This window comes from Aotus nancymaae, unplaced genomic scaffold, assembly GCF_030222135.1.
Source record: "Aotus nancymaae isolate 86718 unplaced genomic scaffold, 86718_ANA_hifiasm-v0.15.2.pri h1tg000025l, whole genome shotgun sequence".
Taxonomy (NCBI): Eukaryota; Metazoa; Chordata; class Mammalia; order Primates; family Aotidae; genus Aotus; species Aotus nancymaae.
The window spans coordinates 7,021,431-7,041,137 of NW_026988438.1; the positions used below are offsets into that span (position 1 = coordinate 7,021,431).

The 19,707-nt window shown below is 37.4% G+C and overlaps 1 protein-coding gene across 1 annotated transcript in view; it reads right to left on the reverse strand.

Annotated features, from left to right (window-relative positions):
- The window catches only part of SCIN (scinderin), a 72,161-nt gene extending 69,597 nt beyond the window's left edge, over nt 1-2,564 (reverse strand). Inside the window, exon 1 of the mRNA XM_012450728.2 lies at nt 1,970-2,564. Within this exon, the coding sequence (XP_012306151.2) occupies nt 1,970-2,168 (199 nt within the window). The 5' untranslated portion in view covers nt 2,169-2,564. The remainder of the gene's footprint in view (nt 1-1,969) is intronic.
- Between the last annotated feature and the right edge of the window lie 17,143 nt (nt 2,565-19,707).

Consider the following 19,707-nt stretch of genomic DNA (forward strand, 5'->3'; position numbering starts at 1 on the left):
TCCCAATAACCACAGACACTTTGCACTTTCACAGTTAACGATCACATTCTACCTGCGTTATATCACTTTTTGTCTTTTTGTGCCTTTGAGGTGATGAACTTGCAGAGAAGTTTCATTACTTATTCATATCCAAAAGTGCCCTGTACAGTACTGGACCTATTGAATAATTACTAAATGAATTTGCTTGATATTAACATGTTATTGACTTCAGTTTTAGCAAATCTTTAAGATTCTAAATGTTTCTCCCCAAAGCATTTTCTAGTATATTTTTGCAATTTATGAGTACGAAGTGGATAATTAAGTAGATAATTAAGTGAATAATTAAGGTGAATCTGTAAACCATGCAAAACATAGTAGTTAAGACGTCACCTTAGATAAAAGTGTATAGAATTAAAGAATTGTGTTCATACTAGATTTAAGTTCTGGATGGAAAGTCCTCTGTAAGGACATCATTATTCTATCTGGCATTATTCGTTCTTGAACATGGGTTATGTATTAAAGTTCCAGTGTATTCTGGCACAAAATCCAAATAGATGACTGTGTATTACAACATTATATTAGGAATAATAGCAATGCAACGAGAAACCAAAATGTATTTAGAACTCAGCCTGAGCTTTCTCTGCCTCCTCAAGCTAACACGAATTTTTGACTCCAAATGTTATAATTAAAAGTCCTATCTTCATCTACGTATTTTTCATTTCTCTTTTCTCAAATGCCTGTTCCAGGTGTTTGCCAATGGTTACACAGTCACTATTCAACTATTTTGTTTCTTAAAATCTTCAAATGTTAGAAATTACAATATTGGCTTTCATGGACCTAAAAATGTGTATGTGTGTGTGGTTTTGGGTGTTTTCCTCCTAAGCTCAGGGATAAAACTAAACAAGCATGAGTACTGGGCAGGCCAGCTAGTTTTAAAAGAAGGCAAAAAGGCTCAGAGAATCGGCACGTTGTTAGACAGGGTGTGCCTACTGGCACAAGACCTCCTGGGGAGAGGCTGGACATTCAGGATGTTTGCGAGTAAAAGTAGAAGGTAGAAAAAGAACACACAAGGCCCAGTGTCCTGACAGCCTGGCACGAATGCAGCTCAAAATAATTACTACTGCTGAAGGAGCCGTTTCTGTTCCATCCTGTGTTCTTGTTAAATAAATAATAATAATTAAAAAAACAAAGCAGTATATCTAAAGATATATATCAAACACTCATATAGAAGTATTTATTTACATATAAAAATCTGAATTTTTTTCTTGCTTCCATCTGAGGACGCCAGCTTCCTAATAAATAATGGATAATGTGTTTAGGACATTTCATTTTAACAGAGCTCTACTGTGCTGAAATAAATGTGTGGAGTTCTATTAGAACTACTAGACCTGCAAGCAGCATGGTGCGGGTAGACTCCCGTTTTAAAGAGGCCCAGAACAGTAATACCCGCAATAACAGAGAAAATAAGCCATTGCCCAAGGCAACAAATAAAAATAATGTGTGAAGAAAAAGAAAAATACTTCTCCCTAGCGGCAGCAGATAACCCCAAACTTTATAACTTCCTCTCCATCCCGATAGGGAAAGCAGGACTGAACTTGTCGGAAGCTGAGCGGGGCTTGGCCACCGGGCGCGCGCTGAGACAGCGCCCCTGGACGAGAGGCGTTTGGAGACTTGAAGGTGAAAGGGGAAGAAGCCAGAGTCACCATCTCCGAAGTACAGGAACCAAACCTGGCAAAGGTCAAAACTCACGGTGTAAGTCCACTGCGGACAACGCCCGAGCCCCGCGTTTGCAGCCGGCGAGTTGACTTGGGAGGGGAGAAAGTGGCCGGCCCCAAAGCGCAGCCCCGTGGCGGAGAGAGTGGCGCGACAGGTCTCCAGTCTAGCTCGGTTTGGGGTCCCCTTCGCTCCCACGCCTGCAAATCCCAGACCCTTCCGTCGTCCCCTCGCCCGCCTCGGCTTCGTCGGGGTCCTGCCGCCCGCCGGCCCTTACCTAGCCAGAAGTGCAGGCGGTACGTGAAGCCTCGGCTCGCCTGGGCCGTGTGCAGCACCAGGTAGGCATCCCCGACGTAGAAGTCGCCGTGAGCGCTCTGGGGCACGGGGACCAGCTGCAGCTTCTCAATCCTCCAGACCTGCAGCCCCACCTGCTTGCCAGCCCGGGCGAACTCCTCGTGGTACAGCTCCCGCGCCATGGCTCCTGCACGCGATGCTTCGGGGGGCGCCGGATAGCGCTGACCTTGCAGTTGGACTAAAGGGAGAGCAGCAGGAGGAACCTCATTCCCCGTCTCTTTATAGGGTTTGACATCCGGGGAGGAGGCGCCATGAAACGGGAGGGGCTAAGTGTCCAGGCGCGAGTTGAGGAGGAGGTGATCGCTTCCCACGGGGAACGCAGCGCTGGCTTCCAAGCTCCCACGCCCTGCCCCTAGCCAGGAGCGGAATCGGCGTCCCGCAAGTCTTCAGATTCAGAGGGATTTATAGTGACTCGTGCAAATGCCTCCTCCAAGGAAAGACGTTTTCTCTAGCAATAGACGGAGAACATTAACGATTAAAACCAATTGGCACTCCCCGTGCATACCCATCACCACCGTCCTGCGTATTCCCCGACTCTCGCTAATCCTGTTATTTCTGGTTCTCAGTTGTGCCTGGCAGGAGGGGTAAGGTGAGGAAACAGCACTCCAGCCATACAGAGTTGAGTCAGCGTTTACCCGGGTGGAGCAATACCTGTTCTTTCTGGCCTTCTAGAATAATTCTTTCTTAGAACAAGGCTTCCTGTGCTGATAGCAGCACCTACCGTTAGGCAGCAGAGGAGTGTGCCACATTAGCATACTGCAAAAATTTTAATGCGTCCTTCTTTTAAAAATTGCTTTTTTAGTAATAAGCATCCTAATGATCGATTCTGTAATTTCACTGGGCAATCTCTCTATTCCTGATGACCAAAGTTTCTCTCTGTGTTGATCTTCCAGTTTGAAAATACCATGAAAAACAGCATGTCAGTTTTCTTGGGAAGGAAGAAAACCTGAAAGAATGTTAGTCTTACCCCAGAGGACAGAGCTCTGTAAATCTCAAAGAGTTCAGGAGCTGTGGTTGAGCTCTCTTACCACCTGCTTCCTTTAACAAAGAAAGGTGAAAACAACAACAAAATCCCAGTAGCCCTTCTCCTGAGATGTTCTCTGCAGGGCTGTTTGTGGCTGTAATTTTATGCTTGGCTTGTCTTCTGGGTTACCTGTTACCTAGTTTCAAGGTGATAATTTTCTCATTGTTTTATCTACCGGTTTTGCTTTTGCAGCCTGGGTGAAGCACTGTAGAACACAAGTGGACGACTTACTCTTGATTTGGCATTCATTTAACAAGTTGGTATGGCAAAAGATTCTGTTACTGAAAAAGCAAATCACTCAGGAAGCATAGAGTAAGAAAGCTGAATTTCATGCATGTCAAAATTTTTTCATTCAATTTCTCAAATTACAAGAGTCCCTGGAAGGTCAATAATAATGCAAAATTAGATTTTTTTCCTTAAGTAAAGTATGTTTTTAAGTAGGTTATTACATGACCATGGAAAAAATTTTTAAAGTACAAAATGTGTGCAATAAAAATTTATCTTCATTTCACCCTGCCATCCAGTTGCTTTCCCCAAAGGCAATTACATTACCAGTTTCTTATGTATTTTTCCAGAGACACTCTATTGCCAACAAGAATATCGGTAATGTAGTTATTTTAAATTTTTAACAGAAATTGTAACATAAAACCTTTCTGAATTCCGCCCCCCCGTGTGTGTGTTTGTGTGTATCAACACACAGTACTCACAGAGCTGCCAGTTTTTACTGACTACATGGTATTCCACCTTATAAACACACTAATTTATTTTGTCTATCTCAGTTCATAGTGTATGGGCCAAGGGAAAAGTTCCCCTCTACTTTCTGAAGTTTCACTGAAAAACCAATTCACAAAAGGCAGATTAACAGGAGAAATGGCATACAAATTTATCAGACTGCATGGGGGAGAATCACAGAGTGATTGCCCAACTTCCCAATGAGGTAGAGATGGTTATATATCCATACTAGAGGAAAGGCAGATGGGGGATGTTTGGGTGATTTGGGGGTTAGTAAATGATTTTTAGGGAAATTCAATGGGCTTGAAGAACATACAATGGCCTGAGACAAAGTCTGTTAATCCTGCAGAGCAGACAATGGTTTGTGACAAAAGTCTGTCCATGTGTGTTGACAGACTTCAGTCTTTCTGCAATACCAGTTCAGTTTGTGGAAAGTCAGGGAAGGAACCAGAGGTAACTCTTTTCTTCTTTGGTGGGTCCAGACTTTAGGCAGATAAGGGAACTTCAGAGAACAGCTTCATCCTGTGCTTTGGGGAAGAGAGGACTGGTGAAGAAAGGTCAAAGGGAACTTGAGGCTTCTTCATCTCAGCATGTCGAAGTGTCACATTTTGTGGTAATGGTTTCTGAGCCCCAACATTAGGCATTTAAATTTTGTGTCAGTACAGTATTACAAATAGCATATTGAACATACTTTATTATGCATATGCAGTATTATAATTGAAATAACCCCCTGAAAAAATAGCTTTCATGATAGTGATGATAATTGTGAAACCAGTTACTCCCACTTACTGATCTTTGACACTAGGCTATGGTACAGAGTACCTTGATTCAATTCTTGCTCTATCTTTAGTTCTGAGACTTTCAGCAAGTTACTTAACTACATACAGCCAGCCTCATGTTCCTCATCTATAAGATGGGAAAATAACAGTATTTGCCTTGTAAGATGGTTATTTGGATTAAATGAGTTGACAAATAAGGTATTTGTGTCTGTTACACAGAAAACGTAAAAAAAAAAGTTGTTTTTTTTTTTTTTTTTTTTTTTTACATGACAAAAACATGTGGCAGATGTTTAATTCTGGATGGCAGAAAACCGTATGCCAGGAAGCAGCATTCCCATTTTGTAGAGGAGGATTCTAAATTGCAGAGAGGTTAAGAGGGCTGTTGGTTCACAAGGAAGCAGGGTGTCCACGCCAGAATCTCACATTGAGCAGCATCCGCTGTTCTCTACTGGTGCCTGTGTCCTGGATCTTCCTGAGTGATTGTGCCTCAATCCTCTTTCCGTCCCAGGTGCCACCGACACATTTACTGAGTCCTTCTGATTGTCAGTCTGTATCTAGGAAGGGCTCCAATACTGGTGAATGTATTACGTGGTGGTGAGCGTCCTTTTGCTCCTTTAGATACCTACTCTATCCTGCATCCGTCCATCTTCCCTTGAGGCCGATCTGCAAGAGCTAAATCAAGTGGGCTCTGATGTCCTCTAGCTTGAGGCTTGGTTGGAGACCAGAGGGAGAAGGAGGAGTGAGGTCAGAGTATTTATTTCCTTGTCCTTGTCTCCTTCTGCAAAAAGCCACTGTTCTTTTTTTTTTTTTTTTTTTTTTTTTTTTGAGACGGAGTTTCGCTTTTGCTACCCAGGCTGGAGTGCAATGGCGCGATCTCGGCTCACCGCAACCTCCGCCTCCTGGGTTCAGGCAATTCTCCTGCCTCAGCCTCCTGAGTAGCTGGGATTACACGCACGCGCCACCATGCCTAGCTAATTTTTTGTATTTTTAGTAGAGACGGGGTTTCACCATGTTGACCGGGATGGTCTCGATCTCTTGACCTTGTGATCCACCCGCCTCAGCCTCCCAAAGTGCTGGGATTACAGGCGTGAGCCACTGCGCTCGGCCTGTCACTGTTCCTTTAAAGGCAAATAACTGTGTTTGGCTTTTCTCTCCTGATGGGTTATAGCAACTCTCCCCTCGAATGTTTCTTTAATTTTCTCTGCCTCTGTACTTTTGTATATAGCTTCCATAAAAAAATCTCCTGGAATTTCCCTATTTTGCATGCATGGTCTGTTTTAAGTTGAGATCCTGATGGATAAATTTTATTAACTACATTCTCTTTTTTTTCTCCTGACCAAAACAGTGAGAGGTGGATATGATAGCCTCATTTTACTGAGGAAACTGAAGCTTTGGAGTTTGCCACAGGTCAGTCACCCAGCTGATGAATGGGAATTCAAGCTCTTTATCTCATTAAAAAGCCCTTGCTCATTCCAAAAACTTATTCTTTCAGTCTGAATTATTTGGCCAGGTATTGTTCACTTTAGTATACCTTATAGTTTTATTTTCTCCATGTTGTACCTAGAGAAGCTTCTGATCTAGTGTGTCCCATGCAGCACTAAAAACTTAGTTTTAACGTGGAGCCGTTATGTCTCGGTTTCCTTATCTGTACAGTGAAATCATGTGTTCTCTTCCTCCTGGGGAAAAAAATATAAGAACTGGTGCTCTAGACTTAAGATAATTTAAAAACTAGACGTGTCTCAAGTTCGGTTTCAATTTCAGGGATCATTCCTTTCTTGGAGAGATAAAAAGAAGCTTTGGTATAGATGAAAGTGAAATTCCTTCTAGCTTAGGCCAGAGCTAGGGTGAGGCAGGTAAGACACACGCCTAGGTGGCAAAAGGTAGGGAGGCACAAATGACAACAAAGCATCGATCAAGGTAAATTCTATTTTAAGGTGATAAAGCTCGAAATTAATGCAAAAATTACGATTCAAAGATAACGTTTCAAATAGTGCTGTATAGGCTGAGACAAAGGAAAAGTACTGATCCTGCCGTTACTTAAAACTTTGATAGTTAGTTAATAGTTTTGGCATTAATTTTGATATTTAAAAAGTGTTGCATTGAAATACTATTTTATATGCTGAAATACTGGCTTCTGTTTTTTCTTTTTTGTCATCCTTTTAATTTTGTGCAGGAGGCAAGGGCCTCACTCCCCTGACCTTAGTCCTCTTCTGGCTAAGTGAGCTCTATATCTAAACTTTCAACTCTCTGCTAGGTATAGCTACCTGACTGGTCCTGCTCAGGTCAAGTTCAGCATATTTACAACAATCTTATCATTTTATCCAAACATCTATTTTTTTCTAATTTCACCAACAGGATTGTAATTTGGATCTAGCACCCTCTCTTTATATTCAATCAACAATCCAGTCCATTCCTGGTAGCCCACTCTCTTGCCTCACCCCTGATCTTCAGTAGAGACATGCAGTGAAAGTTGAGCGTCCTAACTTACAATACAGCTTTGAACTAGGTTGAATCCTTGATCTTCCACCCTTCAGCTCACTGAGCTGGGGCAAGTTACTAAACATTATGTGTCTCGGTTTTCTCACCTGTGGAATGGAGAGGCTGATAGAAATTTCCTTGTAGAATTGTCATGAGGATTAAATGGATAAATACATATAAGCCTTGAAAAGTATCTGGTACATAGTAAGTGGCAGTAAACTCCATTGAGACTAACAAGTGATGAATTCATTTCTCCAAATTCGATCCTCAAAGAATAAAGTTTCCAGAGTCTAGTTAAGGACTACCCATTCTTTTTACACAAAAAATGGTCTCCAAAACCAAGTGCCAATTTCCTTTCCTGGCCTTTATTTTCTCTTCCTCTCTCATGCCCTAGTTTCCTAAAAGCAAATAGTTTCCTTCCATTTGTGTTATTGCCCTTGTTCCTTATCTGTCTGTTGGAGTTTTTAATTCTTTAAAGTCTGCTTCTTTAGGGTCATGATTCCCCCAGATCCATTAAATTCCAGCATCCTCTGTGCTTCCAACAGTCCCAACACTGCAGATCATCATAGCAGCTCCCACACTCTAAAGGATATTTTCTCTCTCAAGTTTGAAGGTTCACCTAGAGATTCATGTCTCACTATTTGATTCACTGGCTTTGTAGTAATACATGCTGACTAGGTATGATTGAATTGTTTGTTGTAGATTAAATTACACTTACATTTTCATCAATTTACCAACCTCAGTCCAGGAAGAAACACCCAATGTGAATAAGTCTTAACCAGGAGTCAGGAGGTTTGAGGTTTGGGGCAATGTGACTGGATTCAAGGCAAGTGTTCTAGAATATCAATACCTAGAGGGGACTATTGCATACCTTAATCCTCTGAATGATAAACAATGTTAAATAATATAATTGATTCATTGTGCAATCCACTAAAACGGGTTGGTAAAAATGAAAAACTGGTCAGCTTCAAGTGATCTTCATTCCTCAGGGAGTAGAATCTCAGAGTTTAGCGACATTTCATTTATATCATTGCATCGTGATCCCAGAATTGATAAACTAAACGTATGAAAGACAGGAACTGCACTTTTATTTTCCTTCAGGAGAGCTAAATCCTTCAAATGTGCTATTTATTTGCTTTCTTTTATTTATAAATAATCAAATAATATAATTAAGAAGACATTTCTTTTACTGGTAGTCCTGTGTAATTGTAATAACTTATGTTTGATTTACCAAATGATTTCAGGATATAAGCATAGAACCTGGAGTCAGGAGACCTGAGCATTATGAGGATTAAAAGAGATTATATATGTCAAAGCCCTGAGCACACAATCAACAAACACAGTTGATAATCAGCAAGGACGCTTTTTTCCAGTACCTATCAAAGCTTCACTTAGAAGTGAAAATACATTCTAGGGAAGTGTATTTCCATCCTTCCTGCTCATACTAAACACACTAGAACTAAAAAAAAATGCACTCATTCTTAAAAAAGCTTCAGTCAGGAGTTTAGACCTTCTCTTTCATGAGTCAATTATTTTTAAACTACACATAACACTATAACTATAAAGTAATATGGAGCCATGAATTATTATGGTCCAAGGTTCAGTACTAAGGTGAAGGTTTTATTGCTGTTGAATGTCTGCTGCTGTGATACATGGTTTATTTTTGTAAACCTACTTACTACAGCATGTCATAGTTGGCTGGTTTGACATTTCTTCTTAATATTATCATGTAATATTTTATTATTATGTAAGCAATTTCTAACCCGTGTTTGATTATTCACAGAAGACATTATCATTACTTTATGGGTTTATACATTGAAAAATGTTTATAACCAAAACAAAAGTTGAGGATAAAAGACTCATGAAAATTTATGATTTAAATGTTTTTTTCCTTTAAAATTATATTTTTATAAATGGAGATCATATAGTCTAAAATATAAGAAAATTGAGGCTAATGGTGTTTGAGCCTTATGTCAACTTCTTTTTGCCTGATTTTTCTAAATGTCTCTATTTTGCTAATAATCACAATTAACAATGTATTTTGTTTTGCTTGCTTATTTGTAGCCCTGGCTTTACCACTTTGTAAAAAATAACTTCAGATTTTCAAGGGCTATGTCAACAATACTTGAATGTTAGAACTGTGTAACCATAGAAAATGATGGAAGAAGTCAGATATAATCAGATTATCATTTTGTTGTGAAGATATTTACAAAAATAAGGTTAATTAATTCATTTAAACCAAATAGAAGGTTGTTTTTCAAAGTTAAAGCTTGAAGATATTTTTCTGCTAACCAGTAACAACTTCCTTTAGCCAATTCTCTTTTTGATGCAACCTCCCTTTATAGGAGTCGAAATTATGCAATTCGACTGTAACTCCTTAAACTCTTGGCTTCCCCTTAGTATTTGGAGGCTTCCTTGAAATCACAGGCCTCTATGGAGTAAGCAAATTGACTGAAAGGATTTCTGAAGATTTTTTATTTTAGACTTCAGAGAACAGTATATTTTGAGGCTTGGCAAAGGGAGGCTCATTCCACGTCTACCCAGTTCCTCTCCTGAAATGACAGAAATTTAAAATAAACCATTTAACAAGTATTACCTGGACAGCTGGTACTCATGCTTCTAGCTGAGACCCAATGAAGAAAGATGGAGGGCAATATGCTTCACCCAAGAAGTCTTAGGGCACTGGGATACTTGGGGCAGTAAAGATGAAAGAGAATTCTTTTTATTTTTCTACCGTTTCTTTGTTTCAGTATCGACAGGGCATTTTTTTTCTGATTACCAGGATTACACATGTTTACTGAAGACAATTTTGAAAATACCAACTACAAATGAGATTAAAATTATCCCTAATCATACAATCTAGGAATATGCTCTGATAACATTTTACACAAAGTTAAGATGATGATATAATACTGTATGGCTCTAAAATGGGAGTCCTGTATGATAGGATTGTTATGAAGGTTAAATGAGTCAATACAAATAAAGTTTTTTTTTGTTTTGTTTTGTTTTTTGAGACAGAGTCTTGCTCTGTCGCCAGCCGCCAGGCTGGAGTACAGTGGCGCAGTCTCGGCTCACTGCAACCTTCCCCTCCTGGGTTCAAGCAATTCTTTTGCCCCAGTCTCCCTAGTAGCTGGGACTACAGGCACATGCCACCACGCCCCAGCTAATTTTTATATTTTTTAGTAGAGACGGGGTTTCACCATGTTGGCCAGGATGGTCTCGATCTCTTGACCTCATGATCCGCCCGCCTCAGCCTCCCAAAGTGCTGAGATTACAGGCGTGAGCCACCACACCCGGCCACAAATAAAGTTCTTGAAATAGTTCTTGCCAGCTAGTAAAATGCTCAGTAAAAGCACATTGTAGTTATTCACACATAAACACACAAACTCATCTACCCACATGTACTTCAACCAAAATGGAGTGCATATCGGCATGCAGCTTTTTTTTATTTAAAACAACATCATATTAACAGATTGTAAACATTCTTTCAGGTAAATCTGTATAGATTTTACCTCATTAAAAATAATGGCTTTGTATTTCATTGTATTAATTAATATGCAGTTTCCTTATTTTGGTACTTTTAGTTGCTTTACATGGATCAATTCAAATAATATATTAATAACCTTCCACACATATTGTTCTTTGTATACATGTTACTATTTCTGTAAGATAGATTTCTGAATTTCCTAAGTCGGTGGATGAAAATGACCATTTTCCCTTATCTTAGCACTAAATTGTAACAAATTTTCCTTAAAAAGTTATTTCCAGTCTAATGCATGAAAATTATATCTCATTTTATAAAAGTTGCATTTCTGCGATTATTAGTGAAATTTACCATTTTTCTATACAGTTACTATTTTAATTTCTTCTGGAAATTCCTTACATTATCTGAACATATTTTGTGTTAGTTTTTGTGTTAAGTATATTAGTTTTTCCTTTTACATGGGTTGCAAATACATTATTTTCCCTCTTTGTTTTATCCTTAGGAAACCTTTCCTAATGTGATGTTAAATAACATTCTCATAAACTCTATTGCAATAATTTTGAAACTTTGAATTTTTTCCTTAGATGTTTACCTCATCTGAAATATGTATTTGTGTTATCACGTAAAGATATAATTTTAATCTAAATTTATAACCACATTTCTTAACAAGATTTGCTATATCATGTGTATGTACTGATTTGAAAGGTATTTATCAAATGTAAAATTTTTGTTTCTTAATAGTCTATTTAATCTATTAACTTATTTATTCATTTATCTGTAGATTGCTTTTTTAGTCACACTATTTCTTTCCCTTTAATCTTTGCTGTGGCAGGTCTTCACTATTTTTTTCCAAAACTGTCTTATCAACGCTTACATATTTTTCCACATAAATTAAAAATCAGTTGAAGATTGTGCTTTAGCACTAGTTTAATCTACCCTTTGGGAACACTGTATAATCTCAGCATTCGATCATAGGTTATAGTGGTCAATAATACTTCAGAATCTTTTAAAGTTCTTATTTCTAGACTTTCCATAAGTAAATATAAGACATTTTTGTTATAATATTCTAGGCAAGTAAATGTCAATAAATTTGAAATTCAAGGTAAAATAAACATAGTTCTAGAAAATATAAAATGCCAAAATTAACGCAGTAAAAAATATAAAATCTTAAACACATGTTAGATTTACAACATTGTTTTAAAAACAAAAACTTCTATCCTATAAAATACAAGGCCCAAAAAGCTTTACATGTGAATCACCTTTATTCCCTATTGTACACTAGTTGCTGTAGAAAACAGAATTAAAGAAAAGCTGCTAAAATCATTTTGATGAGGCTGTTAATAGCTACATAACCCAATAAAGGTATTCAAGAAAATGTAATTATGGTTCAATTTCATTTATGAATATCAATGCCAATATCATAAATAAAATTTTCCCCAACCAAGCAAAAAATGTGTTTTGTTTAAAGAAAAAGCAGTAAGATTATCCTACCAGAGTAAAAAGTAACAAAAGTCCTCTTTTTCAACATTCTTAGAAGGCTACATAGAAGGAAACTTTATCAATCTAATGGCATAATAATAAATTGTATTAATAAAATATTAAAAAGCTTTATGAGGATTTTATCTATGGTTGGCAAAAATGATAAGAAAAAACATTAAGAAATCCACTATCTCACTACTTTTCAACAGGGTATAGAAGTCTGACAATTCAAAGACAGGAAAAAGATTTATAAGTTATTAAGAATTACTAGGAAAAATAAAAAGTCATTCTTTGTAGATGGTAACTGTGTAAATAAGAAATCAATGTACTGACAAATACAAAGAACTAACAAGAAACTATAGTGATTATCAAATGATTAGAATAATGTAATATAAAACAAAATAGAAATTCAAAAGAACCAAAATCTATAAAATTGAATGTCTTTGTGAGCTCAGAGAAGAAAGGGCTTTCTTAAACAAAATCCCAAAACAGCATGAAGTACAAAGGGAAGAATGGATAACTTTGACTACATCAAACTAAAGATGTAAATTCAAAATAAGACAACAAAGAAGAAGTAAAATGTTGGCTGATAGATTGTGTAAAAATAAAATTATTTTCTATTAAATAAGTATATCAAGAATATACACATAAACAAAAAGAACTCAGCAAGAAGAAATTCAATAAATTTTACGGAACAGTAATTTTGAATATTGATACAGGAGCTAGAAAGAAACTAGGCAGATAGTGAGGGTAAGAGTCCTTGGTAAGGTTTCCTTTTAATAAAAAGCAGTTTCAGTGGTGATTCATACTTGTAATTCTAGTACTTTTGGAGGCCAAGGCAGGTGGATCACCTGAGGACAGGAGTTCAAGACCAGCCTGACCAACATGGTGAAACCCCGTCTCTACTAAAAATACAAAAATTAGCCAGGCATGGTGGTACACACCTGTAATCCCAGCTACCGGGAGGCTGAGGCATCAGAATCACTTGAACTTGGGAGGCAGAGGTTGCAGTGAGCTAAGATCGTGCCACTGCACTCCAGCTTGGGTGACAGAGCAAGATTCCATCTCAAAAGAAAAGAAAAGAAAAAAAGCAGCCCAAATCATTTTTTTTCCTAACAAAAAGCATTCTGAAAAATCAAGCTGCAAGCTTAGATAAACAAGCTAAAAGCTTGCATAGGTAAGTGCCAGCAGCTGTGCCAATAGAAAAGGAATACCTGGAAGCCAGGTGTGTTCAGCATGGAGGTTCCCTCTTCCCTTTGCTTTGCCCCCACGTGTGTAGTGAAAAAGCAGGCAACACGGCGCCAGCCTGGTAGAGACCCTATCTGTGTAATAAAAGATTAGGGTGGGATGGCCAGCTTCTTCCTGTACTATGCAAACAGCACACCTGGTCCAACCAATCTCGTGGGCCCCATGTAAATCAGATGTCACCTCCTCAAGCTTGTCTATAAAAGCCCAGGTATTTCACCACAGAACTGGAAGATCCATTCAGGCGCCCCTCTCTCTCTGCAGGAGAGAGAGCTATTTTCTTTTTCTCTTTCTTTCGCCTATTAAACCTCCTCTCTTAAACACACTTTTTGTGACTCTGCGTCTTCGATTCCCTTGGCATGAGACAACAAACCTTAGGTATTTACCCCAGATGATGCCGCTTCAATATCAAGCAATGTGAATGGCCAGTAACGCATGAGGAGTACTCAGTGCTCGCGTCCTATTAATTGGAGGAATCACCCATAGCCAATATTTGAGTGTTTACAATGGCCAGGCATTATTCTAAATTCTTTTAAAATATAACTGTTCAGATACTTATAGCAACTTTTTGAGCTATGTATTATTATTATCTCATTTTACAGATTAGAAAATAGGGACAGAAAGCTACACAAGTATTAAGCGGTACACCCAGCATTTGAATCTAGGTGGGGTTGCTTTGAGCCCATGCACCTAACCACTACAACCACTATGACTCTACTTCTTCTGTTACACTATTTTGTAGCTATCAGTTTGTTAAAAATGAGAAAGATTAAAAATTTATACATCATCGAAGGCTGGTGAGGATGTGGGGAAATGAGAAACCTCTTACAATATTGAGAGAGGCAGCTCCAACGTGACGTAGTCATTTGGAGAGCAATCTGGCAATATTTAGTGAAAACTGGAAGCACATACTTTGTATTCCCAAATTCCACTCTTGTATTTGTACCCTAGACATGCTCTTCACAGATGCACAAGAACACATGCACAATGATCCCTGCCAGAGCATACTGTATGTACAAATAAGTCGAAGGCAACTAGGAGATAAGACACAGGTAAATGTATAAGTAACGTGGTACATGGATATGTATGAGAGATATAACATACAGTGTCAGAGGCAATAAACAGCATGGAAGGAATAGCAATGTAGACAAATCCAAAAAAAACTTGAATAAAATAGTAATGCAACAGAATACAATACCACTTACATAATTAAGAGCACACCCATATTAGCAAAAACAAATTTTATGGAAGCATGTGTTTACAAATGGCTGTGAACTATGTGGAATGTGGTATGGAAGAGTGTACGTTGTCTGCATGTAAGTGGATGCCTGGTGGAGATGGGAAGGGGATGAATGATGCAATAGTGAATGGAAACAATCTCGAAATGAAATATAAAGGAAGGGAGGTGCACTGTTAGAATAAAAGTCAGTCGTGAACCAAGGAGTAAAGCCAGTTCAATTCTGTGTACTTAAAATCCAGGATCCCAAAGCAAAACAAAATTTATAAATCCCCCCCAAATTCTTAGGGATTTAAAGAAATCTTGGGAGCCTGAAGAATAATATAAAGAATTATTAGAGATTAGTGTACCGGTTCTAGGTCCACTTTTTCCTGTGTATTACTTTAGCTCATATGACACAAAGAATAGTCTTTAGCTCAGGAAGGGTTTCACATGAAGTGTAAAACCTTGGTTATTAATTTACTATTGTATTGCCATCTGGTTTAACAACATGCAGAAAAATACTTGTTCTTAAGACCTGAAATCCTGTAGCCTTACAAACTTCACAAATCATTTGAACATCACAGAAAAAGTTAACTTATTGTTAAGGCTAATATGTTTTATATTGTATTATTTTGGTCTTACTTTTTATCTAATTGCAAAGCTTGTAATGAAACACTGAGCATATTTACCTTTTGAATCAAAGACGCAGCAAGAAGGAAATAGTTTGGAAAGTACTTAAAGTAAGAGAAGGCAGAAAAATAAAGGAAAATGGTTCCGTTTCGGTTTTTTCTAGTTGTCTTAATTACTATCCTCTTGCATTTATGGCCTTTATTAAGTGATTGCAGTATTTAATTTTTCAAACAATAACAATGAAAAATTATAGCGTATGAATGTATTCCTTCAAAGAAGAGGTAAAAAAATAAAAAGCATTTTTTTCTCATCTAGCAATATAATGAAATATTTGTGAATAAAATGATACAATGTCTGGGATTTAGTTTGAAATATTCCAGGAAGAAAGTTGAGGGCGGATAGATGATACAGCATTGCCAAAGTGACTGATGATAATTTTTTTTTTTTTTTTTTTTTTTTTTTTTGAGATGGAGTTTCGCTCTTGTTACCCAGGCTGGAGTGCAATGGCGCGATCCCGGCTCACCGCAACCTCCGCCTCCTGGGTTCAGGCAATTCTCCTGCCTCAGCCTCCTGAGTAGCTGGGATTACAGTCACGCACCACCATGCCCAGCTAATTTTTTATGTTAGTAGAGACGGGGTTTCACCATGTTGACCAGGATGGTCTCGATCTCTTGACCTCGTGATCCACCCGCCTCGGCCTCCCAAAGTGCTGGGATTACAGGTGTGAGCCACCGCGCCCGGCCGATAATTGTTGATATTAAGTGATGAGCATATAGAGGTTCACTGTTCTCCTAGATCAACTTTTGCTTATGTTTAAAAGGCTCCATTGTAGACAGTTTCTCTTAATAAAAGAATCAGCTTAGGTTTTGTGTGGTTTTAAAAATCATTTAACTGTAATTGCCATCTGAAATATTTATGAAATGAATAAAGCTCTTTGCGTTTATGACTGGATACATTTGTCAGAGTTTAAGGCGCCAGTCCACTAGGCCTACCATGTTCAGGGCTGACATTTGTATTCCTTTTCCAAAACAATGGGCAGATATGAGTTGGTTTTCCTTATGTGATGTAATCATTGGTAACTTCTTCCTCTCCAAGTTGGTGTAGGGCAGATCATGTCTACAGATGTTGCTTTTCCTCTCATCAAGCAATTGCACAATTAAACTGTCAAGCGTGAGTTGCTTTTCCTTATGTGAGAAAATCAGCTGTAACTTTCTTCCTTTCCAAGTTTGTGTAGGACACATCTTGTCTACAGATGTTGCTTCTTCTCTCATCAAGCAATTGTACTACTAACTGTCATGTAATAAGTATCTAATATAGTCAAGTGACTTTGTGAAGGAAAAAAATAATTTATAAAAGCACAGAGAACAATTGCCCAAAGGAGATTAGTAAGTAAAACTGGCTCATCTTATTGAAATGTTTAAATTAATGATTATGTACTGTTAGGAAGAGTTTTCTACATTAAAACACTACTTGAAAATTAGTAGTGTAGCATTTATTGCCACATTTATTATGAAAGTTCATGAAAATGTAAACACTCTGAACGGTGAATGCTAAAATCTGAAAGAGAATGTAGATAGGCTGAGGAGAATAAATAATTCTGTAGGCCTCTGCCATTCAGGCTTTCTATTGTGAGGATGTAACTTTTCAGCTTCTTTGCCCCTGTTTTAGGGAAAGGGAACTTCTTCAAAACATCTTCAGGAGCTTCATTTTCTTTAGTGTCATTTGAATGATCTAAGCAGATTTTCAACTTGGCCTTCAACTTTCCCTTTTGGGACTATGAAATTAAAAGTGAATGGTTTCTGCAGAAAGCTCTCCACTCATCTGTTAAGAGCAGTTTAAAAGTTTTACAAATGAAATTGAAAATTTTAAATATTTATAGTCCTGTTTCAATGAAAGTTAACTGTTTAAAATTTGAATATTTTAACTTCTGTGTCAACTTGTGAAAAAAATGGAATGTTTCTCTATAGTCAATAAAAATATAGTGATTATCTTTGCTTAAGTTTTTCTTCCATCTTAGAAAACACAGAAAATGTATTCTCCAACTAAAAAAAAATCATGTTTCACTTTGTGCATTAAAGTTTGTAGAACAATGAATATGTCCGATTCTTAGTAGTTTAGGAACTATGATTTAGCATAGTAGTTTTCCAGTTATAAAATTAGAGATGAAAAGACACTTGAAACCTGTTTCTTGCCATTAACATGCGTAAACTCTAGAGACATGGAGTATAGTGGTTAGGGATCTGGACTTTGCAATTTAAAAAATAAAAACTACCTGGGTTTGATTTTCACATGCTCCACTTATTAATTGCGTGATGTTAGGCAAATTAGTAACTTCCTCTACCTCCCCATCTGTAAAATGGTGATGATGAATCTATATTAAACACATATATATGAAACATAGATACACTGTTGTAAAGATTCAATTGGACTGTGCATACAATGTATGTAAATAACTAGAAGACATAAAATATGTTCAATAGGTATTAGTTATTATTTGCTCTGGGACAGCATTCACATTTAATTTAAAATATATAGCAATGAATATGTTTGGTACAATAATTGCTTTGAAAACAAGTTTTAGAAAATTATTTGCTGTATAGAAAAAGGCAAAAATGCAGCATGTAGCTACACAGCTGAAGGATTCTGAAAGTTATCCTGAAATCTACTAAAATATATTTAGTTTTTTAAAACTACTTCCTTTGGTTTTTTTTTTTTTTTTTTTTTTGGAGACGGAGTTTCGCTCTTGTTACCCAGGCTGGAGTGCAATGGCGCGATCTCGGCTCACTGCAACCTCCGCCTCCTGGGTTCAGGCAATTCTCCTGCCTCAGCCTCCCGAGTAGCTGGGATTACAGGCACGCGCCACCATGCCCAGCTAATTTTTTGTATTTTTAGTAGAGACGGGGTTTCACCATGTTGACCAGGATGGTCTCGATCTCTTGACTTCGTGATCCACCCGCCTCGGCCTCCCAAAGTGCTGGGATTACAGACGTGAGCCACCGCATCCAGCCCTTTGGTTTTTAACATGCATCAGATTTGAATTCGCTTTGGAAAACATTATTATTTTTTTTCCTAAATAAGGGCTTGATAATCTCCATATAACATGGACAATAATATTGTTTAATTTTTTAGATAGTCACTTTTTCATAACTTGCTCAAAATTTTCACTTACTCAAAAATATTACAAAGGGAAATACAAGCAGCAGTTTATACCTTGGCCTTTACCAATTGCTAATGTAATTATTTGACCAAAGAGTGGAACAGGTTCATCTTTAGTTCACCATTTTTGTATAGCTTTATGCAAGTGCAGGTCATTTTTCCTCATTGCTTTAAACTTAATTATTAATATTATCAGCAAGCCTGGAATTAAATCAATCTTATTGTGTCTCCAATGGAAAGGTTTTTCTGTCAATCAAATGTCCGTATTTTCTCCAAAAGCTGCATTCCTTATCTAATAGAATCTTAACATTTTAAATTCATAGACCCTCCATTTTACTCCATTGAAGTATTTATTTAGAGACCAAAGTTAGAATTCAGCAACCTGAATTAGAGAGCAAAAGGCACCTAAGCCTTGAAAAAGTCAACAAGAACCCTCAAAATGCTCATGCATGACTTAGAGGAAAGAATAAGATCCTTGGGATGTTATGAGTTTGACAACACTAACCAGGCTCTGGGGTCTGCTTTTGCTTTCAAGCTCATCCTGTTTAGAGAACTTTCAATAGAGAGTTTAAGAGGTGCAGGCTCTCGAGACAAACTGTATGAAATAAATTCCAGCTCTATTACCAACTGTGTGACTTGAGCAAATTGCTTTTACAAAGGGAGAATACTGATCTCTAGCTCATAGGATGATTCTGAGGATTGAATCAGTTCGTGTAAAGTGTGGAGCATAGTGCCTAGCACAAGGTAAAGACACAGTAAATATTAGCTATTATTATTTTATAAACATAGATACAGACTAAGGCAAGTGTGCGTGCATGCATGTATATATATTTACACATAGGCCTGTATGAATGTACATATGTATAAGTATGCATACATATATAGCACCAAAATAGTATGCATTTTTGTTTTATTTAAGTTTTTACTTGTCATGGACCACATTTTCAAGCAAGCATACACAGATTTATCTCATTAAAAAAATTACTGTCTTCTATTATATTGTATAGCTATACCATTGTTACATTGGCATACATTTAGTTTTTCTCTCCAGGATTTTTGTTTTACAGTAATACTTAAAGATACAGGTTTCTATATGTTACCTAGCATATGAGTGTCATTCTTTCTGAAGAACAGATTCCTGGAAGTGAAAGTGATGGGTCAAATTATATTTATATTTTAAATTTTAATAGATTCTCCCAAAGTATTCCCCAAGTATATCATACAACTTTATACTCCTAAAAAACTGTATATAAGACTTCATTTTTTTCAGACTTTGGCCAGATAATGCTATCAGTTTGATTATTGAAAATCCAAGGAGTACTGGTTTAAAGGAATGCAGCTCTGTATGACTCACTATTTATCATTAACTAAGGTCCTGACGGTAAAATTACATATTATGTGGTAGATTTCATTCCAGTAGGAATGCAAATGATTT